The sequence below is a fragment of the Capra hircus genome, chromosome 19 (assembly GCF_001704415.2).
Source record: "Capra hircus breed San Clemente chromosome 19, ASM170441v1, whole genome shotgun sequence".
Taxonomy (NCBI): Eukaryota; Metazoa; Chordata; class Mammalia; order Artiodactyla; family Bovidae; genus Capra; species Capra hircus.
The window spans coordinates 11316881-11339465 of NC_030826.1; the positions used below are offsets into that span (position 1 = coordinate 11316881).

At 63.5% G+C, this 22585-nt stretch overlaps 2 protein-coding genes across 10 annotated transcripts in view; both read right to left on the reverse strand.

Annotated features, from left to right (window-relative positions):
- On the reverse strand, nucleotides 1529-12364 carry TBX2 (T-box 2). Of its 2 annotated transcripts, XM_018064146.1 has the most exons (8): nucleotides 11636-12364; nucleotides 10238-10505; nucleotides 9143-9289; nucleotides 7897-7973; nucleotides 7627-7790; nucleotides 6576-7213; nucleotides 3901-4299; nucleotides 1529-2204 (listed from the first exon to the last, which is right to left on the reverse strand). In XM_018064146.1, exons 1-8 carry the CDS (start codon nucleotides 12028-12030, stop codon nucleotides 1926-1928), a joined length of 2367 nt encoding a protein of 788 aa, XP_017919635.1. In that variant the 5' UTR covers nucleotides 12031-12364; the 3' UTR covers nucleotides 1529-1925. The 2 variants fall into 2 exon arrangements, with proteins under 2 accessions (XP_017919635.1, XP_017919636.1); XM_018064147.1 differs by lacking the exon at nucleotides 1529-2204 and having other exon boundaries at nucleotides 2861-4299; nucleotides 11636-12363.
- The window catches only part of BCAS3 (BCAS3, microtubule associated cell migration factor), a 592226-nt gene continuing 589089 nt past the window's right edge, over nucleotides 19449-22585 (reverse strand). For 5 of the 8 annotated variants that reach the window (XM_005693143.3, XM_005693140.3, XM_013971822.2 and 2 more), the window contains one exon: nucleotides 19456-20259. In XM_005693143.3, the coding sequence (XP_005693200.1) occupies nucleotides 20223-20259 (37 nt within the window). In that variant the 3' untranslated portion in view covers nucleotides 19456-20222. Of the gene's footprint in view, nucleotides 20260-22585 lie in introns of all 8 variants that reach the window. The other 3 variants (XM_013971824.2, XM_013971823.2, XM_005693141.3) reach the window with 2 other exon arrangements.

Consider the following 22585-nt stretch of genomic DNA (forward strand, 5'->3'; position numbering starts at 1 on the left):
TGGGGAGGAGGGCGGGTAGGGGCCTCGAGCTGGGGCTTTCACCTGCGGGGTGTCCTGGGGGCGCGTCCAACTGAACGCACCCCTCGGGCTCAAGGGGTTGCCCTGCATGGGGTACCCTGGGGAGGCCGGTCCCAGTTCTGCGTCCTTGGGGTGGGATTGGGGGAGGGCCGGGCCACTGGTGCTCAAGATTTCCTCCGAAGATAGGAGAATGACTTGAGGGTTTTGGCTTCCCAGGGTGGCTCAGATGGCAAAAAATCCGCCAGCGATGTGGGAGACCCTGGGTTCGATCCCTGGGTGGGGAAGATCCCCTGGAGGAGGGCATGGCAACCCACTCCAGTATTCTTACCCTATGGACAGCGGAGCCTGACGAGCTACAGTTCATGGGGTTCACGAAGAGTCGGACACGACTGAGCAACTAAGCTCAGCACAGGTCACGCAATCATTGCTGCCTAGCCGCTAGGGGTCTCCTGGAGAGCCCCCTCCTCCCCCAGCCTCCAAGCTCCCCTGTGAATCACACTCCTAACCCCAACACCGACACGCACAACTCCCTCCCACACCCCCTCGGTGCCAGCGCTCAGCGCCCGGCGGCGATGCATCAGGTCAGCAGCGCCCATCACGCCCAGATTCGCTGGTCCGCTGGGGATCCTGCCGTCTAGGGCACCCCCCGCCCCGGTGCCAGGCCCTGAAGGGTTAAAGAGGCCTTGGGGGCACCGGAGCGGCGGGACGCGGGGCGCCTGGGCTAATTGGCGACCCGGGAACAATGAAGGCGGGGAGGCGGGTGGCTTAATTGGGATAGAGAGCGCCCTGGCCTTTGTCTGAGGCCCGACCGCGCGGGTTCCCGCAGCAGAACGCAGGAGGCTCGCAGCTGGGACCCAGCGCAGGGCGGCGAGGGCGACCCCGGGAGGGCGGACAGTGAGGTGGGGGCGGCGGTGACGGGGGAACGGCTCCCCAGGCCGCGCTTGGGGCCCCGGGGCGTCTCGGGGCCCTGGAGGATCACTCCACCCCACCGGGGCGCTGCAGCCGCCCTGCGGCGAGAAGGCGGCCGCCACCAAGCCGCTCTGCGCCGCCGTGACCGCGACCCTCCTCGGGAACCTGGTCTTCCGGCTGGCGCGGCCGCGGCGCCAGCTCGGTGCTGCCCCCTGGCGCCAGCAGCCCGCTCCGCAGCCTCTTCACCACTCTCCCTGCTGCTGCTGCTGCTGAGTCGCTTCAGTCGTGTCGGACTCTGTGCGACCTCATAGACGGCAGACCACCAGGCTCCTCTGTCCCTGGGATTCCCCAGGCAAGAATACTGGAGCGGGTTGCCATTTCCTTCTCCAATGTATGCCTGCATGCTAAGTCGCTTCAGCCGTGTCCGACTCTGTGCGACCCCATAGGCGGCAGCCCACCAGCCCGTGGAAGTGTCCATGGGATTCTCTAGGCAAGAATACCAGAGTGGGTTGCCATTACCTTTTCCCCATTCTCCCTAGACAGTGAGAAATCAGAAGAAACCCACGCGCCCTTCTTCAAATGTTAGAGACCTCCAATAAACACACTGTCCACGCAGGGTTTTATTTGAGCCGAGAAAGGGGCCTTTCTGCCCCGCCCTGGTCCTGAACTGCCCTCCTGCACGCCCGAAGGTCAGAGGCAGGGAAACCCCAGTTCACCCTCCCCAGAGCCGGGACAGTCTTCTGCGCCCTCGCACTGGTTCACGGGCCGACACCCTCCCCTGAATTCAGCGTGGCGTGGGGGCCGGCGCCCTCCCTGGAAGAGGAGGACACGATTCTCTTCTTTGCAAATGGATGAGCCCACGAAGGTGTCCAGGGAGCCTGGAGGCCAGTTCTCCACCCTTCCTCCATCTTACCGTCCCTGATGTCCCTGGTGAACTGGAAGCCAGCGCCTCTCGGCCTCGGAAGTGCCCAGGTTGAGCTGCCTGCTAAGCCAGGGCATCATGGACACTCACACGCTTCAAAAAGAGGAAGCAGCTGGGAAGGGGTGACGCTGAGGAATGGGCAGACCCCGCGGTGGTCTGAGGGAATGACTTGCCGCTCTCCTACCCCTTCCACTGCTAGGATTTGGGGCTGGAGACGCCTGTCGGCTGGGTGAGGAGGGGTGGAGAGGCCGTCCTCCTGGGGCAGCAGCTGTCCTGGCAGACTCGGGCCACTGGGAGCGAGGCCTAACGGCGACTGACACAGTGCGACTCCCTGCGCGATTTCCAGCTGAACCCACTATTGTACAGGGGGAAAGTGGGAGAGGAAAAAAGAGTCTCATGAGCCCCAGTCTTCATACACTGCCCCCCCCACCCCCGAGAGAGAGACAGATGATTTCCACAGGAGGACCTGCAGTCTAGACTCTGCCACTCTGGTCAACAATCCTGATAGGAGAGAACGTGTCCTTTTGAGGTTCAGGAGACGGAGGGGTAGAAAAGGATTCTAAGTTCTCGGTATTTGGGTGACCATGGCCAAACCCCTCCTCCGGAGGGAGAGAGAGAGCACCCGTCTTATCAGCCCCCCCTCCCAAGCCAGAAGCTCCGAAAGGAGATGCAATTCCACGGTGGCGCGCGCCCCAGGCCGGGAGCCGGGAGGCCAGGCGCGGAGTGGCGGACGGCGGAGAGCGGCCAGCAGAGGGAGCCCGGCCCCCGGCCCGGCGGCGGCGGCGGCGCTGGACGCGCGCGGGGGGCTCACGGCGGCGCGGCGCCTCCCCGCCCGCCCGCAGCCCGCGCCGGCGCCGCCCGGCCTCGCGGCTCCGCTCGCGGCCCCGCCGTCCCCGGGGGAGCCGCCTCCGCGAGCCCCGGGCGCCCGGCCCGCCATCCCGGCCTCCGGTCCCGCCTGACGCGCTCGCGGCGCCCCCTTGCCCCGCGCGGCCCACAGAGCGCACTGCGCCGTTCACTTCGCATTGCAGCGTTTTATTGTTTTCTCGAGTTTTTGTCGTTTTCGTCTCGCTCCGGAGCGAAAAGTGAAAACCTGAGGTGGAGCCCGCGGGCCGGGCGAGCAAAAAACGCCCGGGCGCAGGGGCCGAGGGGCTGGCGGGGTGGAGGCTTCTCCGGGGGCCGGGGGCCCTCTCCCGCAGCCAAGGACCTCCTCCCCACCCCCCAGCCCTGTACAATATAGATGCTCATGTAAAAGGAAAAAAAAATTATAGGCTATGAGTTAATCTCTAAATATTCTGTACACAGCAATGTACACCTTTGAATAAATTAATACCAATTTGCATATTCTGGGAACTTTAAAGCTTATTTACACAAATTACCATTTATTTCATAAATATCTCTTTTTTCCCGCCCCCTGGGGACTCAAGGCAGAAATGCCACTCCCTCCGCTGACCCAGGGGTGGGAGGGGCGCCTGTCCGGGAGAAGAAATGGAAGGACTAAAGGAACAGGCCCCTCTCAGCTCAAATCTACACTGACTTCGTCTTCACTGACCTCAGCTCCCCTCACCCCAGATTCTCCAGCGGTCCGGGGCTCCAGGATAGGGGCCTTTGGAGCTTCCTCCCCTGACCCCTGCACCTTCTGGCTCCCCAGCCAGCCAGCCCCTGGCTGATCCGGGGACGAGGCCTCCCCCATAGCGCTGGAGGAACCCGGAGAGGCTCCGCCGATGACACCTTGACACCAGAGCAGACCTGGACCAAATCCAGTGGCCCCAAAGCGACTCTGTTCCGGATTCCTTGTGAGGCCCAGGGAAGTGTCCCAGGCCCCGGCTGGCCGATCAGGGTTTCATTCCGGCTGCAGCCCGCTTTCTCTCCTTTATTTAAATAAATACCCATTCTGTGCTGTACACGTCCCAAGCAGCAGGGAAGGCAACCCAGGAGGCCTGCGCGGTGGCGGCGGCGGCGGCGGCAGCGGCAGCGGAGCAGCGGGGCGGGCCCCCTCACTTGGGCGACTCCCTGCCAGGGGAGAGGGCTCGCTGGCTCTCCAGCCCACTCACCAGTCTCTGAATGCTCTGCAGTTCACTGGCCGCCTCTTTGGCCGCACCGCCGGGCGACAGGGCCACGCGGGCCGAGGCCCCCACTTTGCGGAGGGCCAGCTCCGGCAATGGGCTGGGCTCCCGGCTATTGCCGCCGCCTGCAGCCTTGGAGCCCTCCGCCGCCAGCCCGGTGGTGAGGAGACTAGTGCTCGGTGGGATGGAGACCGGGATCTGGTAGGGGCTGAAGCGCAGGCGGGGCCGGGCACTGCCCAGAAAGGGGCTCCGGGACAGGGAACCGGCGGCAGCCGCGGCCGCGGCCGCAGCGCTGGTGGCTGGCAGAGCCGAGGCCGCGGCCGCAGCGGCCGCCATGTAGGTGTAGGGATAGGGGAAGAGGCCTCCGAAAGTGGGCATGGGGATTCCCTGCAAGAAACAAAACAAGACAAGGGTTAGGCATCCCGCCTGGGGTGTTCCTGGGGGTGATCTGGGTGCTGGTGGCCGGGCGACAACTGGCAATCCTTGCCCTACTCTGTTCAGGAAGACCGGTGCTCACATAACCTTACTCCCCCAAAGAACGCAGGTAGTAATGGGCCACTATGCCTACGTCCAAACCCGCTTAGAGGGGAGCCCACTTAAGGTTATGATTGGGAGCGGGCCCTACCAAGCTCTGTGCCAGGTATTACTCTAGGAGTAAGGGAAGGCCATTACAGGCGGCTGAACTAGCAAAGGGCCTTGGGGGAAGAAACAAGGCCAGCTGGGGGCCAGGTGGCCGGCAGGTAACTTTGGCTGTGTTGGCAGGGAGGTGCCACTCGCTTCCAACAGTGCCCTGCCCTGCCTTTCTATCCGCAGGTGCCCTGAAGGGCTGGGGCCACGTAGGACTGGAGGAGCTTTGTACACTCTCCCTCTCTCTGCCCACGTGCTCAGGGGTCTCCTGCCCCGGCCAGGAGAAGGCTCCAGAGGCCAGTCTGTTCATAAACTGGCCTGAATGCAAAGAACTCCCAGCGGCTCCCTAGTGGCAGCTGAAGAAAGAATGCAGAGCCTTTGCCTGTGGAAAGCCCAGTAGCTGGGAAACCCTGCACAAAACACCGCCTGCGGCCCAACTTTTGGATTATCTGACCTTTGAGATCATGGTTCTCTCCATGGAGTATGTGGGTATATGGGGAGGAGGGCAGGAGCTGACTGAGCTGGGCTTCCAGGAGCCTCGGGCCTGGCTCAGGCAGGGAGAAGGAAGGGAAGTAGCTTAGTCAGGGATGACAAAATACCCTTCCTGAGAAGGTCAAGCCCTACTGAGCATTCAGACCTGGCATCTCAGAGGAAGGAGGGGGCTTCAGATCTCCAAGGTTCTGTCTCTTTCTGATGGCCATAGGAAGATCCCCTGGAGGAGGGCATGGCAACCCACTCCAGTATTCTCGCCTAGAGAATCCCCATGAACAGAGGAGCCTGACTGGCTACAGTTCAGAGAGTCGCGTAGAGACTGAAGTGATAGAGCACGCACAGTACGATAGCCATAGGTGAGCGGTTAACCACTAGCAGTATACCTAGGGATGCCTCCTGAGTGCTGAGTGCCTGTTCCCTGGCCTTGCACCTGTTAACCAGGCTGCCTCTAGAGGCCCTGACTTCCCTGTGACCTCTGCGATGTCCATGCTCAACACCAGAATTTGTCTGGGGAGGAGGTATTCACATACCTCCAGGCAAATTAAACCTCCAGGCTCTGAACTCCACTTTCTGGAGGCTTTCTTACCAGCTCAGAGCCCCAGCTACGTGATGCCAGCGCCGCCAACGTTCACTCCACACACCCCTGATGCTGAGCTCTATTTAAAACTCATTTCAGAATCCCTTCCCCCACTTTAAAAATATTTGCTTCTGAACCGAAGGAGCCTTCTCAGACCTAAACTCCTATTTTCCTTCCCTTAAGATAAGATCTTAAGGGTTCAATTTGCCAGAAACCTCAGAGGGAAGAAAATGAATGTAGAGATTCCAAATCTTTCTGCAGGGAATATTCCGCCCAAGCAACCAAAGAGGCCACTCTCCCCTTCGGATCTTCTAACTTTGCTGCTGCCCACAGTTTCATAAGCTCTCCCCTGGGAGCTCAGAATTTCCACCTGGGCCTGGAGGACTGAGACGTGTGGCTGGGGGAGTTGGGAGACTCACTGTGGGGGAAGGAAAAGCCCCTTCCTTTGCCAGGTCGCTTCCTGAGGGTCTGAAAGGAGCCCGAGACATCTGGAGGTGGGTCAATTTGGTGGTCAGTTATCCAGAACACACTGCAAATTCTCCTACTTTTTTTGTCCAGCCACTGTAGCCTTTCGGGGACTAACTGTGGTTCCCAAGAAAAATGTCCTGAGGCAGGCCAGGCAAGTGGACTTACAAAAGCTGGAGGCAGCCCCAGTCGGACAGGGCAGAAAGAGTCTAATGGGTCCCAGTCTATTCTGGGGTTAGAGGGAAGAAAATAGGTCCAGAGAGGGTCAGGGACTTGCCCAAGGTCACACAGGAGTCAGAAGCAATCTCCTGGCCAAATCCTGGACCTGGTCCTGGACTCCCAGAAGCCAGGCAGGTGTGGTTCAGAGGGTCCACCGGGTCTCCCCAGGAGGGAGTCCTTGCCGGCTGGAAGCCTGGAGCGCCTTCAGGCCCTATGCCTTCCTCCTCTGCCCGCCTCGGATTCCCCTTCCTTTCTCATGCTGCTGCCAGCTCACAGGCCTTACCTGAGATGCCAGCATGTGCTGGGAGAGGTGGAATGGGAAGGGCCCGGCGGTGCTGGCCGCACTCCCCGCGGGACCCAGCCCGCCCGCGTCCAGCCCGGTGGCGGTCCCTGGCCCGCCGCCTCCGCCACCGCCGCCGCCGCCGGCCACCGAGGCTAGTAGGTGGCCCATGCCCATGGCAGAGAAGGCTCCGGGCCCCATGGCGAACTGTCCCGGGTGCAAGAAGAGTGGCTGGCCGGCCCCCAGCGGCCCGAAGAACTGCTGCCCGTGCAGGTGGCCGGAGAAGGCCAGGCCGGGCAGGTGTCCGGCGCCCAGCGGGGACGCGCTGTCCGTCTGCACCACCAGCGGCGCCAGGCCGGGCTCCTTGCCCTCGCCCGCCTCCTTGCGCCCCTCGTCCTTCCGCCGGGCTTCGGCGCGCTCCTTCTCTAGGCTCCTCAGGCCGAACGGGCCGTCCCCGCCGCTCTCGGCCGGCTCCTTGCCCCTCTCGGGGCTGCGCCGCTCCCTGGCGCGATCGGGTTCGGTCAAGCGAGGGGGGCTGCTGCTGTCCAGGGCGGGGCTGCGGCCAAGCGCCGGCCCCGCGCGCTCCTCGCCCAGCCGCTCGGGCTCCGGGTCACTGTCCACGGCGCACGACTTCTCCTCGGCTGCGGGGAGAGAGGATGCGCGGCGTTACCGGCCCGGGGACAGACAGGCGCGAAGTCAGAGCCGGAGAGACGTGCACAAGCCTGCTCTCGGGAGGCCACGTCGGAGGAACTCCTGGAATCTCGGGGTAGTAGGGGTCACCCCATCCAAGATCCCTTATTTACAGTGGGGAGGAAAGTGAACCCGGCAGAGGAGGCCTTGCTGCCGCAGTCACACAGCGCCAGGGCCCTAGCTCAGAGCCCAGAAGGATCTGCGGGCCACCAGGGACCGCACTCAGGGGAGGCCTGGGGTAGAGGCCCGTCCCAGACTCGCCGCTGACGCTCCCCGCAGGCCTTTAGTTAGCCAGATGCTGAGCGCCAAGCCAACCCGGCGCCCGGGGGACACCCTGCCCTTCTCCTCCCGGCCCCACCCGCACCTCTGGTCCGGTGCAGGCGCAGGGGACTGGGCGCCGTCCCCGGAGAGGGTGGCGGTTCCCGCGCAGGGGGAGGGTCGCAGGACGAGGCGTCCGACTCCGCGCCGTCGCGCTCCGGCTTGCAGTGCTCCTCGTACAGGCGCAACGACGGCAGCGTCAGCTGCTTCCTGCGGATGAGCCGAGGGAGCGGGTCTGAGTGCAGCCCACCCTCCGGCCCCCTCCACGTCCTGTCCCCCCAGGCACCCGCCTGCCGGCAGCCCCGCGCACCCTCACCTTTTCTCCCGCCGGCCGTTCCCGGTGTCCCGGAAGCCCTTGGCAAACGGGTTGTTGTCGATCTTAAGCTGCGTGATCTGTGGGGACCAAGGGGGCGGCGCCAGGTCAGGCTGCGGGCTCTTCTAGTCTGGCCCGGGGCACCTGGAGGTCAGAGGCTGCTCGCCCCAGAGGATAGCCCCCGGGGAGGGTACCCTGGGTACCTGTCCACCTGGGCTGGGCCGCCCCAAGCCACAAAGCAAGGTGAGGTCGACGGGCGGACTTCGAAGAAAGCGACCTCCGAAAACTATTTTCGAGATATAATCCCTCGACTTGCGCACACAAGCCCAAAGCTGTGCACCCCGAGTGGAAATCTGTCCAAGCGAGCATGCAGGCCCACCCGGCCATTCGAGTTAAGGGAACCCCGCACCTGAGCAGGAGCACACGGACAGCAGAGCACACCCAGGTCAGCAGACACACATGTAGACAACCACACGCACAGGTCCGCGCACACGCAAGTACACACATGTAAAACAAGTGCCCAGGGAGTCAAACGAATTCACAGGCCTCCACATGGATTCAAGGCACTCCAAATGGTGCACGCATATACCGGCCCAGGACAGATCGGTTCACAATGACAGAAAAAAAAAAAAAGATAGAAAAAAAAAAAATACGGCCGGCAGGACACTCAGACACTGTTCTCCAACCCAGAGGGGTGCACACAGAGAGGGTGTAGAAAGAGAGCAGCCAGGGGAAAGCCCTTCCCCTTGAAGGAAAAGTTTCCAAGCACATCCCAAGGGGTCCCAGGCCTGAACTGACCCAGAGAGGGATTGGGGGCGGGAGGGGTGGTGGCTGTCACCTGTCCCCCCCACCCCCACCTCTGGCTCCCCCAGGAGAGGGAAAACTAGGCCCCAGGTTCCCAGCAGTCGGAAAGCCTGGGCAGATTGCCTCGGGCGCCCTCTTTTCATTTAAATTCCCATCCCTGAGCCAAGAAATAAACGAATAAAATGTAAAAATGTCAGCGCGGGCCCGGAGTCTCTGCTAATTGCTAAGTAAACATCCCCACCCCAAGGAGCGCCCAGCTGTTCGCGCGCCCCGGGGAGCGTGTGCGTACGCGTCGCGGGCTTGCGAGAGAGAGTCCGGGGGGGTTTCGCTGGGTGCTGCGCTTACAGAGACTGGGGGCCCGGGAGCCGATCGTGAGGGTGCGGGGGCGGGCGTGCAGGGGGCCGCGGGCGGGTGTGAGTGGAGGGTCGGAGGCCGCCCGACCCACCTTGTCGTTCTGGTAGGCGGTGACCGCGATGAAGTCGGTCTCGGGGAACACGTAGGTGCGGAACGTGCTGTAGGGCAGCTTCAGGATGTCGTTGGCTCGCACGATGTGGAAGCGCGGTTGGTACTTGTGCATGGAGTTCAGGATAGTCTGCAGGGAGGGCGAGGGTCAGCCGACAGCCCCCAGCCTGTCTCCCGAGCCTTTCTATTCTCTGGGGGCCGGACCTCCTGCCATTTTTCTCAGTCTCTCTCACCTTCTGCCTTTCCCACCTCACCCCAAACCTTCCCCCCTTTTCTCCTGTCTTCTCTGCGCCTTACCTCCCCATATTAATTTTTATTTCCCTCCCCCTCGACTTTATCACAGTTTCTCTTTCCATTAAAAAAAAATTACCCCAGCTGGAAACCGAAATAAAACAAAACCCACTACCATTCCACTCTTAACTTCTCTTCCTCTTCATGTCTAAGCCCCTAGTAAACCCAGGGAGAGAAGACTGGAACCTTTGCGGCCTCACCGACCTGCCCTACCTCCGGATGGGGTAGTCCGTTTAGCCCCATGAACTGCCCCTTCCCATTCACTGGGGCCCTGGCTCAGGCAGAAACGGTGAGAACCCCAAATTCCCTTATCCCAGGTCAGGCATCTGCCTGAGGGAGGAGGAAAAGGTATGGAGGGGAGTTGTTTGAACTTTTAAATCTCCTTTGGGGATGGGGCTGGTCTTGGGGAAGGGTGAGAACCAACTGAGGTCCTGGGCCAGTCTTCCAAGCTCAGACCCCAAAGACCAGCGGCTCCACAACCCGTCCCAGCTGCACCTGCCTCCTGCTGGACTCCAGAAGGGAGTTTGGAAGACCTGAGATTTTGAGAGTTTGGAAAGTGAGATTGTGGGCAGCCTGGAGCTTAGTGGCCACAAACCCCAACATTCCCCAGGCTTGCAGAGCAGAGCCTTTGCATCCAGGCAGCAAAGGCCACAGGGCAGTGATCTGGGCAAGGGCACTCTGGGGGTTCTGCGAGCACTCCCCTCTGGGGAACCGGGGTCTCCTCTCCTCCCCACCACCCCCTGTAGTGCTAGGTCCTCGACCCCCATGGCACTTGGCCTGCACTCACGAAGCCGTGCTTGTCCGAGATGTTGTTGGTCAGCTTCAGCTTGTGGAAAGCCACCGGCTTGGCCATCCACTGCTCCCCCGTGGCCGGGCTGTCCGGGTGGATGTACATCCGCTTGGGCATCTCGGGGTCGGCCTTGCCTGCCACCATCCAGCGTGAGTTATGGAATTTATACCGGCAGTCATCAGCGGCCACAATGTCCATCAGCAGGATGTATTTGGCCTTCTTGTCCAGGCCGCTGACTCGCACCTTGAAGGGAGGAAACATCCTCCTGCGAGAAAGTGAAAGAGGGAGAGGTCAGGGAACCCACTGGATCTCGAAGACCCCTCTCCCCCAACGCCTGGAGCTTCGCCACCGGTGTTCCTCTGTTACCCTTGCTCTGCCCTCTTAGGAAGGTCTGGGAGATTCCACCTGTGGTGGTTATTCCTAGGAGATCTTATTTCTGCCTGTCAAGACCCTCTCCTGTTATAAGGCTTGCTCTCAGCCCTGTGCTCAGGTCTAGTGACCCCTTTTTTCTCCCTCATCTGAGATGAAAGCCGAGCTCCAAGAAAGAAATCTGGGGCTTTTACAAATAAACCCGCTTCTCATGAACCTCCCTGAAATTCGTTCGTGGGAATATGTCCACTTAGGGCCGAAGCTCTCAGAAGTGCAGTCGGGTGTTTGTTTGCGGGAAGGAACTGGGTTACAGCAGCAGAACAAGGACCCTGACCCTGAAGTTCGGGCGAAGAGGGTGAGTGAGCCGAGGCCTGGATTCTCCGCTTCCGAGCCAGAGGCTTGAGCGGTTGGCGATTGTAGCTTTTCTTCCGGCTTCAGGGCCTAGGGAGCCGTGTGCCTCCGGAGCTCCTGGCTCCTCGGCCGGGACAAGGCTCACAGGCCGGGTCAGGCTGCGGCTGGGTCAGCTCGCGGCTCGCGGCGAAGGGCCGCGACCAGCGGCAACTGGAGGGCCGGGCTGGGCCTAGCAGGGGTGAGAGTCTCATTCCGGGCTCCGGGGTCGGAGGAGAGAGCGGGATACGCCGCATCTTCGCGGAGCACCGAGCCAGATTCGCCTCCGAAGCAGGAGAGAGGGGTCTCGGGGCTGAGGAGTTGCGGCCGAGACCGCTGAGACCCTGCAGGGCCGAGCCGCGGGGCCTCCTCGGCTTTGGGACTCTGAGCGCTGGGGGACTATTCTGCAGGAGCACGTTTTCGTTTTCATTTGGAAGACTTCGATGCTTCGTTTTTTTTAAAAAAAAAGAAAAAAATTCGTTCGGTGCCAAATGAGAAAAGTCGACTCCATCGTCTGCGCGTGGCTCGGGGGCCGGAGCCGAGAGCTGGGAGTCGCGGGCGGCGGGCTCGGCGCTGGCCAGCGCTGTCGGGCTCCCCTCCCGCCCACCCGCGCGCCCTCCGGCCAGCCGGCCGCCCTACCTCCCGGACTTGGTGATGACCATCTCGGTGCCCAGCTTGTGGAACTGGTCCCACAGCTCCTTGGCCTCCAGCGTCACCTTGGGGTCGTCCTCCACCTCGTCCTCGGGCTCCAGGCTCTTAAGCGAGCGCAGATGAGCGGCGGGCGGATGCGGGCCGAGTGCCGAGACGTGCAGCCCCGCCTCGGCCGCCGCCGCCGCCGCAGCCGCCGCCGCCGCCGCCCCCGCCAAGCCCGGGTCGGGCAGCGGCTTGGCCAGAGCGCCGGGCGGCAGCGCGAGAGCCGGGAAGAAGGAGGGCTGCGCCGCCGCCAGGAAGGCGGACATGGGGAAGTCGGCCGGCCGTGGCGCGTGGAACGGGTGGTAAGCCATGGCGCTGGCCGCCAGCGCCGGCTCTCTCATCGGGACATCCGGCCCAGGCGCCCGGGGCCGGGGCCGGGGGCGCGCGGCTCGGACCCCCGGCCCGGGCGGCGGCGCGCACGGAGGAAGGGCGACCCGGGTGGCAAGCGCGGTGGCGGCTCCTCCCGGTTCCCCGTCCGGCGCACGGCGAGGGACGCGGGGCGCTGGGCGCGGGGGCGGCGGGGGCTCTGCGCGGGGCTGGGCTGGGCTGGGCCGCTCCGGCGCCGGGGACCACGCGCGACTGGTTAGATCTTGTCGTGATCTCTGGAAAACTGTGACTATCTCACATGTCCTGCCCTGCTCGGATCCCCTGCGCTAACGAGCCAGGCCCCCCTTGATTGCTGATTTTACGCTTTTTGGACCAATTGTGGGTCTCCGGGGGCGGGGTTTTGACAGCTCAGGCCAAGCTCGGAGCGGGAGGGGGGGCCCGGGGAGAAGGTGTCGGAAGCCTCAGCAGTAAGAAAACATGTCAACAGAATAAAATATTAACCAATGACGGGCCAGCGGGCCCCGAGACCCCTCCCACTGCCCTGGCCCCCACCCCACCGCCCGCGCCCACGGCTGCCTGCGCCCGGACGGGAAAGCGCGGCGGGCCGAACCGACCCGCCGAAAGGGCCTGAGGCGGGGGGCGCCCGGGCGCCAGGGCCCGCGGGGAAGGACCCCCAGCCGCAAGCCGCCCCAAGTGCAAAGCATTGACATGGCCCCGCGAGGAGAGGGGGCGCCCTCCTTCTCCCACGCCCGGCAACCCCGCAGCCCCGGCCCGCGCCCCGGCTTGGCCTCCGACCCCGCTCCCGGCCGCGGCGCCGCCCGGGCCCCTCCACTCCGAAGGGAGTCAGCGGATGCTGGAAGGAGAGGCCGGTGGGCGGGCGAGGCGGGAGGCGCCGGCTGCCGAGGTCCCGGAGCGGAACCCAGGTGGCGGGAGCCGGTGAGTGCGGCGGTGGCAGAGCCCTGGTGGGGCCGGCGGGGGCGGGAGGCGGACGCGGCTTTTCCTCGGGGAACGCGGAGACCCCCCTAGCCCGCGCCGACCCCCTCACAGGAAGCCCCTGGAAGAACCGGGAGTTCCGGGAAAGCCCTGGACTCAGCCCAGTATCCTTTTGCGTCCCCGAGCTAATCGGAGCTCTCCCAGGAGAGCGGGTCCTCCGGACCGGGAAGGTGTAAGCGCACCTTCCGCCGGGCACCAGGCGGCAAGACGCGGGCGGATCCCGCCCCCAGGTTCTTGACCCAACGAATTTTCGTCGCATCCGGTACTAGAGACACAAGCATGCCTCATCCTCAACACTGGCATCTTCTCTACGCCACTTTTCTGGAGTTGGTTCCCAGCTCTCGAAAGCTCACGTCTCCCGGGTTCCGTGGTGCCGACTAGCGAGTATGGGGGTCTGAGTGTCTGTGCGCACCTGCGGTTGAACCTCCCTCCCCCCGCCCCGCAGCCAGACTTCGTTCTCCCGCAGGACCAGGGTTTTCTCCCGCCCTCGGTGTGTGTGTGTGTGTGTGTGTGTGTGTGTGTGTGTGTGTGTGCGTGCGTGTGTGTGTCTCGCACCCACGGAGGTAGTTCCCTGTGCTCAGCGGGAGTGTCGAACTTAAGGCGGGCGGCCACACACCTGCCTCGGATCAGTCTCGAGCCCTGACGCTGCCTGATTCCTGGCGGTCGGAGGGCAAGACGGACCACGCACTGGACACGGGTGACACGCCTGCCCGCACCCCTGATTCAAATGCGAGTTAGTTCGGCCCTCACGGGCTCTGTCCTGGCGTGGTGGGCGCGTACAGCCCACACCCACAGTGTCCATGCGTTGCGCACACCAGTCGCAGGGACTCTTTATGCTGCACATGCAGACCTGGCGTGTAAAGTCTGATCACCCCGGGCAGTGCAGTTTGGGGACCGGCCGGAGTGGTTTGGCCTCCTCGACCTGTTTTCTACTTTCCTGAGCCGACCCCAGAGATCTCGCTACATCCCTGTACGGCGCGCCACAGGGTGCCGCCCCCAGAGGGTTTTCCTTCCCGACCTCACTCTCCACTGGGTCGCTCCACTTAGTGCCTCCTCTCTGTCCAGAGCGAATCTTTGACTCCGCGCCGCGCAGTCTATGCAGCCGCGGCCAGATTCATTGCCGCTTTGCCCCGGCAAAGTCCTGCCGGCTCCATCTTAGGCGAGATGTTGCCCCTGGGGAGGGATTTGTGTGGACAGGATTGCGCAGCTGGTGGGGTGACCAGATAAGAGCCAGCGTTCCGTACCCAGGAATTCGGACACTGGCCTGGGAATCCGCCCAAAGTCGTGTGTGTACGCATACTTTCAAACTTAAGAATGGCGTGGAAAACACCTAAGTGTGTGCAATTTGCACATTTCCCTGGGGAAGGTCTGTACCTGGTAAAGGGGTCCAAGACCCAGAGAATTTGAAACACGCTGGCCCAGGTTGTTTGACCAAGAAACCGCGTGGCGACGGTGCAGCGGCTGCCTTTGGGGGACCACGATCCCACCTGGCCAGCCACTGGGCCACGGACTTGCCCTCTGGCGGCCGCGGGCTCTTTCTCGGCCCGGACCGCATCAGCTGCCCTGCCCTGCCATCCCGCAACCAACCCGAGGTCCCGCTACAGCCACTCTTAATAGTCTGAATTAACGTCCCCATTCCCCCCACCGCGCCCAACACCTCCCGCCAAACTCTCCAGCGAGGAATATCCTTGGCTCAACGAAAACCTGCGAAGGGGAGGCCCAGGCAGCCCCGGAGCTGCGCCGTGCGGCGCTCAGCTCCCGCTCGGCCCCTCCCCCGCTGGGTCTCCCCTCCCCTTCCCCTTCCCGGGAACAGGCGCCTCCGGGGGGTCCCCAGGGCTGAGAGTGCGTGTCTCTTTAAGAGGCCCCGGGGGGCGCCTCGCGAGCCGCCCGGGGCTGAAGGGGGAGGGAGCGGGCGGGAGCGGCTGGCGCCAGGCGGCCGAGGCTCCACAACAAAGCTCCGGCCCCTGTCACTTCGCATCGGTCGAGCCCCGCAGACGGGCGGGGGACGCGCGCTCAGCCGCGCCCCCCCTCCCCGCCCGTCCAGGGCCCGGGCGTCGGGCGGGCGCGGGCCTCCGGCCTCCCGCGCGTTGCACGCGCTGCGGACCCTCTGCGCCTCCCGCAACCCGGAAACCGGGCGGGGGCGGCCCGGGCCGGGTGTGGCCGCGGCCCTGAGCCTGGGCGGGCTGCCGTCGGTCCCGGGCCCCTAACCTTCGCGCGGTCAGAGGCCGCGGCGGGGGTCTTCCCGGGTGTCTCGGGCTGTGTCCCTGGGCGGGGATCCGCCTGGAGTGATGGCCTGGGGGGCACGGGCCTGTGGCAGAGGGGGCACGCGTCCCCGCGGGTAGCGGGGCGCTGGCCTGAGGCGGGCACCAAGTGCGCGGCGGTTTAGGAGTGTGCCCGGGCTGAGCGCGGCTGACGCGCGGGGCCCTGCGCCCGTGACCAGCAGTGCAGGCGCCGCGGGGCGCGTGCATCTTCGCCTCGGCTTGTTGTGTGCGCAGGAAGGAGGGAAGAGGAGGACAGCGTTGCCTCCCATCCCCGTCTCCCCGACCGGACCCGCGCCTTCCGGAGCCTTGGCGCCAGCCTGCCCCGTTCAGTGGCCGGGCCTGGCTCCCCCGCAGTCCCGGGTCTGCCCGGGGTGGGGGCCGCGGCCTCGATGACCCCGGCCCGCAGCGGCCCGGCCTGTCCCGTCCACTTAGACAAATTGCGGCTGACAGGCGCGCAGTCTCTCTGGAGTCGCCGCCCGCCCGTCGCCTCCCTCCCGACCCAATTACCCCGCGCAGGGTCGGGCCAAGTGGCTGGGACCGGGCGGAGGGCGCGGGAGGCGCGACCTCTTCTCCGCCGGTCTTGCGCGAGGCCTGGCGGCGGGGCCCCTTCTTCCGGTCAGGTTCTGGGGATGCCCGGTAGCAGCACGGCCCCTGGGGTCCTGTCCCCAGGCTTCCAGGCTGGCGGGAGGCCCGGGCTGGCAGCTCTGGCGTGGGACAGCCCCGGCCCTCGAGGGTGGTCGCTCCGCGCTTTCGAGGGCAAGCAAGGTCGCAGGGCCCCAACACCCAGGACGCGTCCCTGCCGGACTTTAGGCGACTTCTACAGAGTGTGGGGGACTCCCATCATCCCGGGAGCTCCTGGGACTACTCTGTGCTCTGGGGTCGAGGTCCCGGGGTCGCAGCGGTCCGCTTGGGACGCAGGGGTTGGTAAAAGTGAGGTGGACCTGCACAGGTGTGAGTTCTCAGGTGTAGGTGTCCAGGATCGTGGCAGAGTGAACAGGCCACGATGCTCCGTGGCTTGAGTGAGGGGGCAAAGCACAGGAAGGACCCCCGCCCCCCGAGGACCAGCCCACCTGCGAGAGAGGGGCGGGGCTGGCCTGAGCGCTCTCAGCAGGTTTTTCATTCGCTTTCTGCAGAGACGCTTTGCCGGATTCCCTGGAGCGGCTTCGAGGCAGTTCGTGACAATCGGGTTCCAGCGTCGCCTCACCCGCCCTTCCCTCTCCCTTCCAAAGAGCTACCTGGCCTGTCCCATTAGCCTCTAGGCCTCCAACCAACCTTTTGCTTCTTTGACCTGCAGCTTCCTCTTGGATCTTGGACCCTGTTGCTTGTCTCTGCTGGGTATATTCCTGCCCCCCCCCCCCATTTTGCAGATGAGCCCAGAGGGGCAGCCATTTACCGGGGGCCACACCGCTACCGGTGGCAGAGCTGAGATGGAACCCATGGACCTTAAAAGAGAGCAAGGCCGCTCCTTAGCCAGTTAGTGGTGTCGTTGCTGCCCGCTTACCTACACCTGCGCAGGCAAACAGGCGACACTGAGACTCCTGGGCCCCAACCCTCGAGCGGGGCTCTGGGTTCTTCGAAACCAAGATAGTCCAAGATGCTCTTCCCTTTTGCCCCTAGAGTGTCCAGCTCTAGGTCTGCAGAAGGGGGCTGCTTTCTCAGTGACACAGGGACATAGCAGCAGCTTCAAAGCCAGCCAGGGGCCAGGCCTGGATGTTCTCAGGGGTAGGGAATGGGGGAGATGGGGCCAGAGTGTTAGACTGTGTGGGGGCCCAGGACAGGGAGGTCGATGCAGAACAGAGCCCCCTAAGGGAACTGGCCAGGGCACGTGAGGCAGCAGGGAGCAGACAGGGGTCAGCAGATTAGCTGTGTGACTTCTTAACCTGGGACAAGGGCTCAGGCTTCTCATCTGCCAAAATGAGGACCGAACAGTGCTCTCTGGGGTGCCTTCCAGTTTAGAGATTCTCTGATCTGTGAAAATCAGAAAAATCAGCAGCAAGCAACCATTTCCAGTCTCGGACTGGCAGCTGCTTGCTCTGGCCTCGGCTTGCTTGCAGAGTTGACACTAGTGTTGGACACAGGTCGGTGGCCCTGAATTTACCGTGGGGCCACTGGGCCATGGCCCTAGTCAATCCCAGACATTGCCCTGCCTCCTTGAGCTGCCACCCCAGTTCCCATCAGCCTCCGCGCAAACCATGAAGGTATTTTTTTCCCCTCCATCAAATTGGGAGAAAGTCCACAGTAATTTGCCTGTTGAGCGGGTAGCATTGTAAGAACCAGGGAGGTCACATGGCTTCCTCAAGGTCACCTGGTCAGGCCATAATTAGATGCATGTCCTCCTAGGTGATGCCATCCTGCGGGGGGGGGGGGGGGGAGGGGGGCGGTAGTGGGGAGCTGCTGGAGGTGAGGCAGAGATTGCCCTGGGAGTTATCTCTAGAGGACAGGAGGCTGGCTGCTCCAGGGCCAGTGGGCAGTAAGGCCCCCCACCCTGGGGCCCAGTCTCACTTCCAGCTGATTACAGGCTGTGGCAGGGTCTATAACCTCTCCAATTAGCCGGAGGCCAGACCCAAGGCCTCCCTGATAACCCCAGCTCCAGTGGCAGCCGCCATGGGGCCAGCTTATCTGGCCTCTCTTATCCTCCCCCTTCCCCCACATACTCCAAGAGTTGCCCTGGCTGCGAGCAGATGAATAACCAGATTGTCCTGCAAACTCAGCCGGCAAGTCCAGCCCTACACCCACCACTTTCCCTGACCGAGGGAGGCCACAGCTGTTTTTTGCACCCCCTGGAGAGAATGGGCTGAGCCAGGGAGGACTCCTGACTCTAGGCTGCCAGTCAGTCCCCCGAGTGGTTGGGGAGCACTCCTGGCTCTCCATCTTTGCTCCGGCGTCTGTGTGCTGGAGGGTGGGTGAGAGGGCTGGACCCTGCCTGGAGCTCTGGACGTGGCCCCAAGGAGCCAGCCAGTAGGCACAGGCAGGCTGGGGGCACCCCTCTCTCTCCTGGCCCCCTTTTGGCTGAAACACGGCTCTGGAGGGGTGGGGCTGTGCCTGGCATCATCAGTGTGTCCGACTGAGCCAGAAAGGGGAAAGCTGCTGGTTGCTGTCAGCCCCCACTGGCTGGGCCTCCTTCTGTCTGGGCATGTGATCCTCTGCCCGTGGGTCCCTGGGCAGGAGGGACTGGCTTCAGCCACCCTCTGCAGGGCCGGCCACTCAGCCTTCGGAGCGGAGCGTGGTTTGGGTCCTGTCTTCCCCCACCACGTCCAGCTGGCTCTCCACTGAAGATTAAATCTGTCCTCGGGTGCCAGGGCTGGATGGGGTGCATGTGAGCAAGGCCGGGGCCCCAGGGCTGCCCTGCTCTGGGTGGACGGCTGGAAGACAAGGCCTGCCTGTTTGTGAACTCACCTCTTCTCTGGGTGTTGCATTAAACTTCACCCCAAAGCACGCCTGTCTCAGTGGTTTCCTTCAGTACCCCCAGGCCTCTCCAGAGTCTCCGGGGAGGCAGGATGGGGACTCGCACCCATTTCCTTCCCACTCAGCACCCCCTCTTCGCAACCCCCCTGCGCTTGTCTCCTTCCTGCCCGTCACCTTAGGTCCAGAACTGGGAATGGGGAGGGGACCGCATCCAGAACCTGGTATCCAAGGTTCTGCCCATTCTTCACCTTCTGAGTTTGCAAAGAGAGGTATGGGACTTCCCTAATGGTCCAGAAGACTCCCAGCTTCCAATGCCAGGGGTGTGGGTTTGATCCCTGGTTGGGGAACTCAATCTCACAAGCCTCGGGGGTGCAGCCAAAGAAAAATTTAAAAATTAAGAAAAAAAGAGATATATGCTTTAGAAGAGGTAATGACAGGGAGCCTGTCCCAAAGAGAAGGCCAGAGTCTTCATCAGGCTCTCCTTCCCACGGCAACCCAGCAGCACATTCCAAGGACCTGACTGCCACAGCCAGGGAGGCCCAGGGTGCCCTCCAAAACCCAATGGCTCCGGTGACAGGCAAGAAGGTCAGAGGATGGGTCTGTCAGACGCCACCCAAGTTCTGGAGTAAACATCCTCCTCCACCTTCCTCCCTGCTCCCTGACTCCCCAGCTCCCGCACTCGTCCAGGTGGGGGCGTTGGGCGGGCGCAGGGCCATGTGGTCAGGCTCCCAGGACCCTGCTCGGTCCTTGGAGAGAACCCTGACCCCAGCCACTCAGGGATGGACACCAATTGCAGCGTGATTTATTGAACAAGACGTGCACTTTTTGACAGGGCCTCAGAAACCACGGTTTCCTTCACCGAACAGTACAGGATCAGGGTACAAGGGCTTACAGACAAGAAAGACAAATCCTTTCCATGAGCCAAAGGGGGGAGAAAAGAGGAAGGGGAGCTTCTCTTTCCCTCCTCCTCCCCTAATACTCCGGGCCTCAGTTCAGCGCCAGCGGGACGCTGGGCAGTGTGTGCTGAAGTCAGGCCTGGGTCAGGGCTGGCTGCTCGGGGCCAAGATGCCCTCCGAGCCATCCCCGCTCCCCACCCTAGCCACCCCCCACTCCACCCCCCGCAGGAGCTGAGTTAGAAAATACAAAAGCGGTCCGACGCGGGACGTCATGTGCAAATGGAGGCGGGGACGGAGCTTCTGCAGAGTCTCGGCCGTGGCCTGCCCCACGACGGGGGCAGAGGTCAGCGCGGGCAGAGGTGCTTTGGAGAAGGGTCTCTTCTCGATCCAGGAGGCTGGGTGGCTGTCGTCACGAAGCTTGGGAAAGGTGGTGGGTTCAAAGAGGAGCGGAGTCTGAAGGGTAGGAGCGGACAGGGGGGTGTCTCCCTCTCCCTCCGGCAGGAGAGTGGGCCGGCCAGCCTGAAGCAGGCTGCTGGGACCTACGGGAAGCTGGTAGGGAAGAGGCTGAGGGGCTGACTCTCGTTGGTGGGCAGCGGAGATCGGTAGCCATCGAAGTTCCTTGGGATGCTGCCGCTGGTGGAGCCCGAGCTGTTACTCAGAGTCTCGATGCTTCCCTCTCGCTGGAGTTCTGTAAGACAGGAGAGAGGGCCAGGCCGGGTCAGGGGGCGTTCTCAGGGGGTAGGCGGGTGGGTGTGCACTCTGGGCCGGCTGCCTGCCCCGAGGCCAATCTGGGCCCACTGACATCCTTCTACGGTGGGCGGGGCGGGGCGGGGCGGGGCGGGGCGGGGGGGGGGTTGGGGAGGTGCCCAGGGAGAACCCCGCTTGGCTGGCAGGCTCCCGTCGCCTCCTCAGCATGTGAACCCCGTTAGCCAGGAGCACGGCTGCCCTGATGATACATCTGGACCACAATGCCACTCGTAGGGCACGTGCCCAGGCCTGGTGCAGACTCGTGCTCAGCCAGCTTGCTTCCCAACTCCATGAGGCTCCTGTTCTGGAGCTCCTGGTCTGGCAGGAGGCAAGAAGCCGGGAGGCAGGAAGGACCGAGGTGTCCCCGTCTGGTCTGTCTGCCCCTCGCCTCCCCCACCAGACACCCGGGCTCAGCCACTCACTTGCTCACGCATCCTCACCCACACCATCTGCCTGCCTGCCAGGCCCCTCCTGTGCCCTCCCCCTTCAAGGGGGAGTGCCTGCTTTGAGAGGGGCCTACTTGCCTGGAGTGCCTCCCTTCCCCTTCCTCTGGGCTCCCACGTGTCCTGGAGACCCCTCTGGAAGGGACATGCTCAGGGTCCACCCGAGAGTCAGGTCAGGAGGCTCCCAGCCCCTCCCCTGGCGTCTGTAAGCCAGGCTACCATCTTGGAGATGGCACCTGGCTCCATCTCCTTCCACTATGGGCACCTTCCTCAACTGCCCTGCCATCTCTTGACCCAAGACAGGTACTGGGGTGGGTGGGCTGGGAACAGACTTCCCGGCATGCTGAGTGCAAGGCAGAAAGAATTACTTCTTGGCTTTCTGAGAGTGGTCAGTTCCTATCCCCTCTCCCTCACAGTGAGATGTGGGCATACATATCCCTTGGCAAACTCTGGGCCTCAAGCCAAGATGAGGCACCTGCGGTTTCTCCTTCCCCAAGGTACACCTGCCTGGGACAGAGTGGGAGGGGGTCTTGCCTGTCCACCCTGGAAGCCCAGGCTCTCAAACCGGTCATTTGAGATAGCAAACGAGTGCGCTCAAACGTGACACGTCTGGTCTCTTGTGCCTGCAGCCCGTGCCCAGGCCCCCTGCCACCCTCCACGCGCGGCACAGCTGGCTTTGGTTAGGGGATGGGTCATGGCCTTCACTCCTGGGCTAGCCACCACCGGCCAGCCAGGAAGTGACCACTGACCCCCACCCCCCGTGGGTGAACCCTGAAGCATGCTGGTGGCCCAGCAGCAGCAGCAGCAGCCGCCACAGAGTGGGTTGGAGGCATCTGTGCTGGCCTCCTGCAGACGCCTCCCGGTTCCAGTGTGAGGCGTGAGGCACCAGCCGTGTCTGGGGCCCCGGCTTGAAGGGTGTGACTGCCAAGCAGAGCCTCTCAGCAGGTGGGGGCCGTGGACACGGGCTGCAGGCCTGGCGACGGGCCCTGACTGCCAGGAGGCACCGGCTGCCCTGTTGGGCCTGACCCTGAGAGTTAAGTCAAGTCATCCAGATACCGCTGGAAAACCCAGACCCCCGCATGGGCTCTCTCCTTCTCCACTCAGCCTCTAGCCTCCCCCTCATTTGGGGCCCGTTGTGCCAAGAGGGACGGGACAGGAAAGCAGGGAGCAGACCCCCAGTTTTCTACACAGAAGCTTAGCACTCCAGGAAAGCTCTCCCCATCCCCTTGGTTTCCCACGAGCGCAGCCAGGAGGCCCTGGCCCCGGTGCCGGCCGTCCCGGCGCTAGGGGGCGCCGACAGCAGGCCGGGAGGGAGAGAGGAGGCGAGGCCCCAGCAGGGCAGTAGGGATGCCGGGCCTCAGGACTCCAGGCCTCAAAGAGAGCCTGGGACGAAGGGGCGAAGAGGCGGAAGAGACAGCAGCCCGGGGCAGGCCCAGCGTTCCTGATGCAAAGTGCAGGCGCGTCCATACCGCCCTGGAAGCCGAGGCGCAGGGAGCCTGGGACCAAGCGGGGGACTCCCACTGCCCCGACGCAGGCCTGCAGCCACCTCCCAGCAGCGCAGGGACCCCGGCCCGCGAGTCTGCACGGCCGCCTTGTACCCCATCCTGTGAGAGTGCAGGGACAGGTGCCACAGGGATTTCAAGATGACTCTGGGGCTCCTGGGGCCAGGGAGAGCCTGTGCTGTCTTGCTCATGTTTTCACCAGCGAAGTCTTGGGTGAGACGGAGGTGGCCCCCGCCTCCCAGGTGACCAGGCTCCGCTGGCCTCATGTGCCAGGCGTCTCCCCTGGCCTCATCCCTCCTCTCCTTGCCTGTGGCTGCTGCCC

Bases quoted from the DNA above. Each gene is read 5' to 3' on its own strand.
- TBX2 (XM_018064146.1), bottom strand. From the start codon at position 12,030: ATGAGAGAGCCGGCGCTGGCGGCCAGCGCCATGGCTTACCACCCGTTC. The intron at 10,506-11,635 runs GTAGGGCGGCCG...ACTTTCTCGCAG, and splicing joins GTCATCACCAAGTCCGGGAG to GAGGATGTTTCCTCCCTTCA. The intron at 2,205-3,900 runs GTGAGTGGGCTG...CCTGTACAATAG, and splicing joins TGCAGAGCATTCAGAGACTG to TGGGTTCAGCTGGAAATCGC.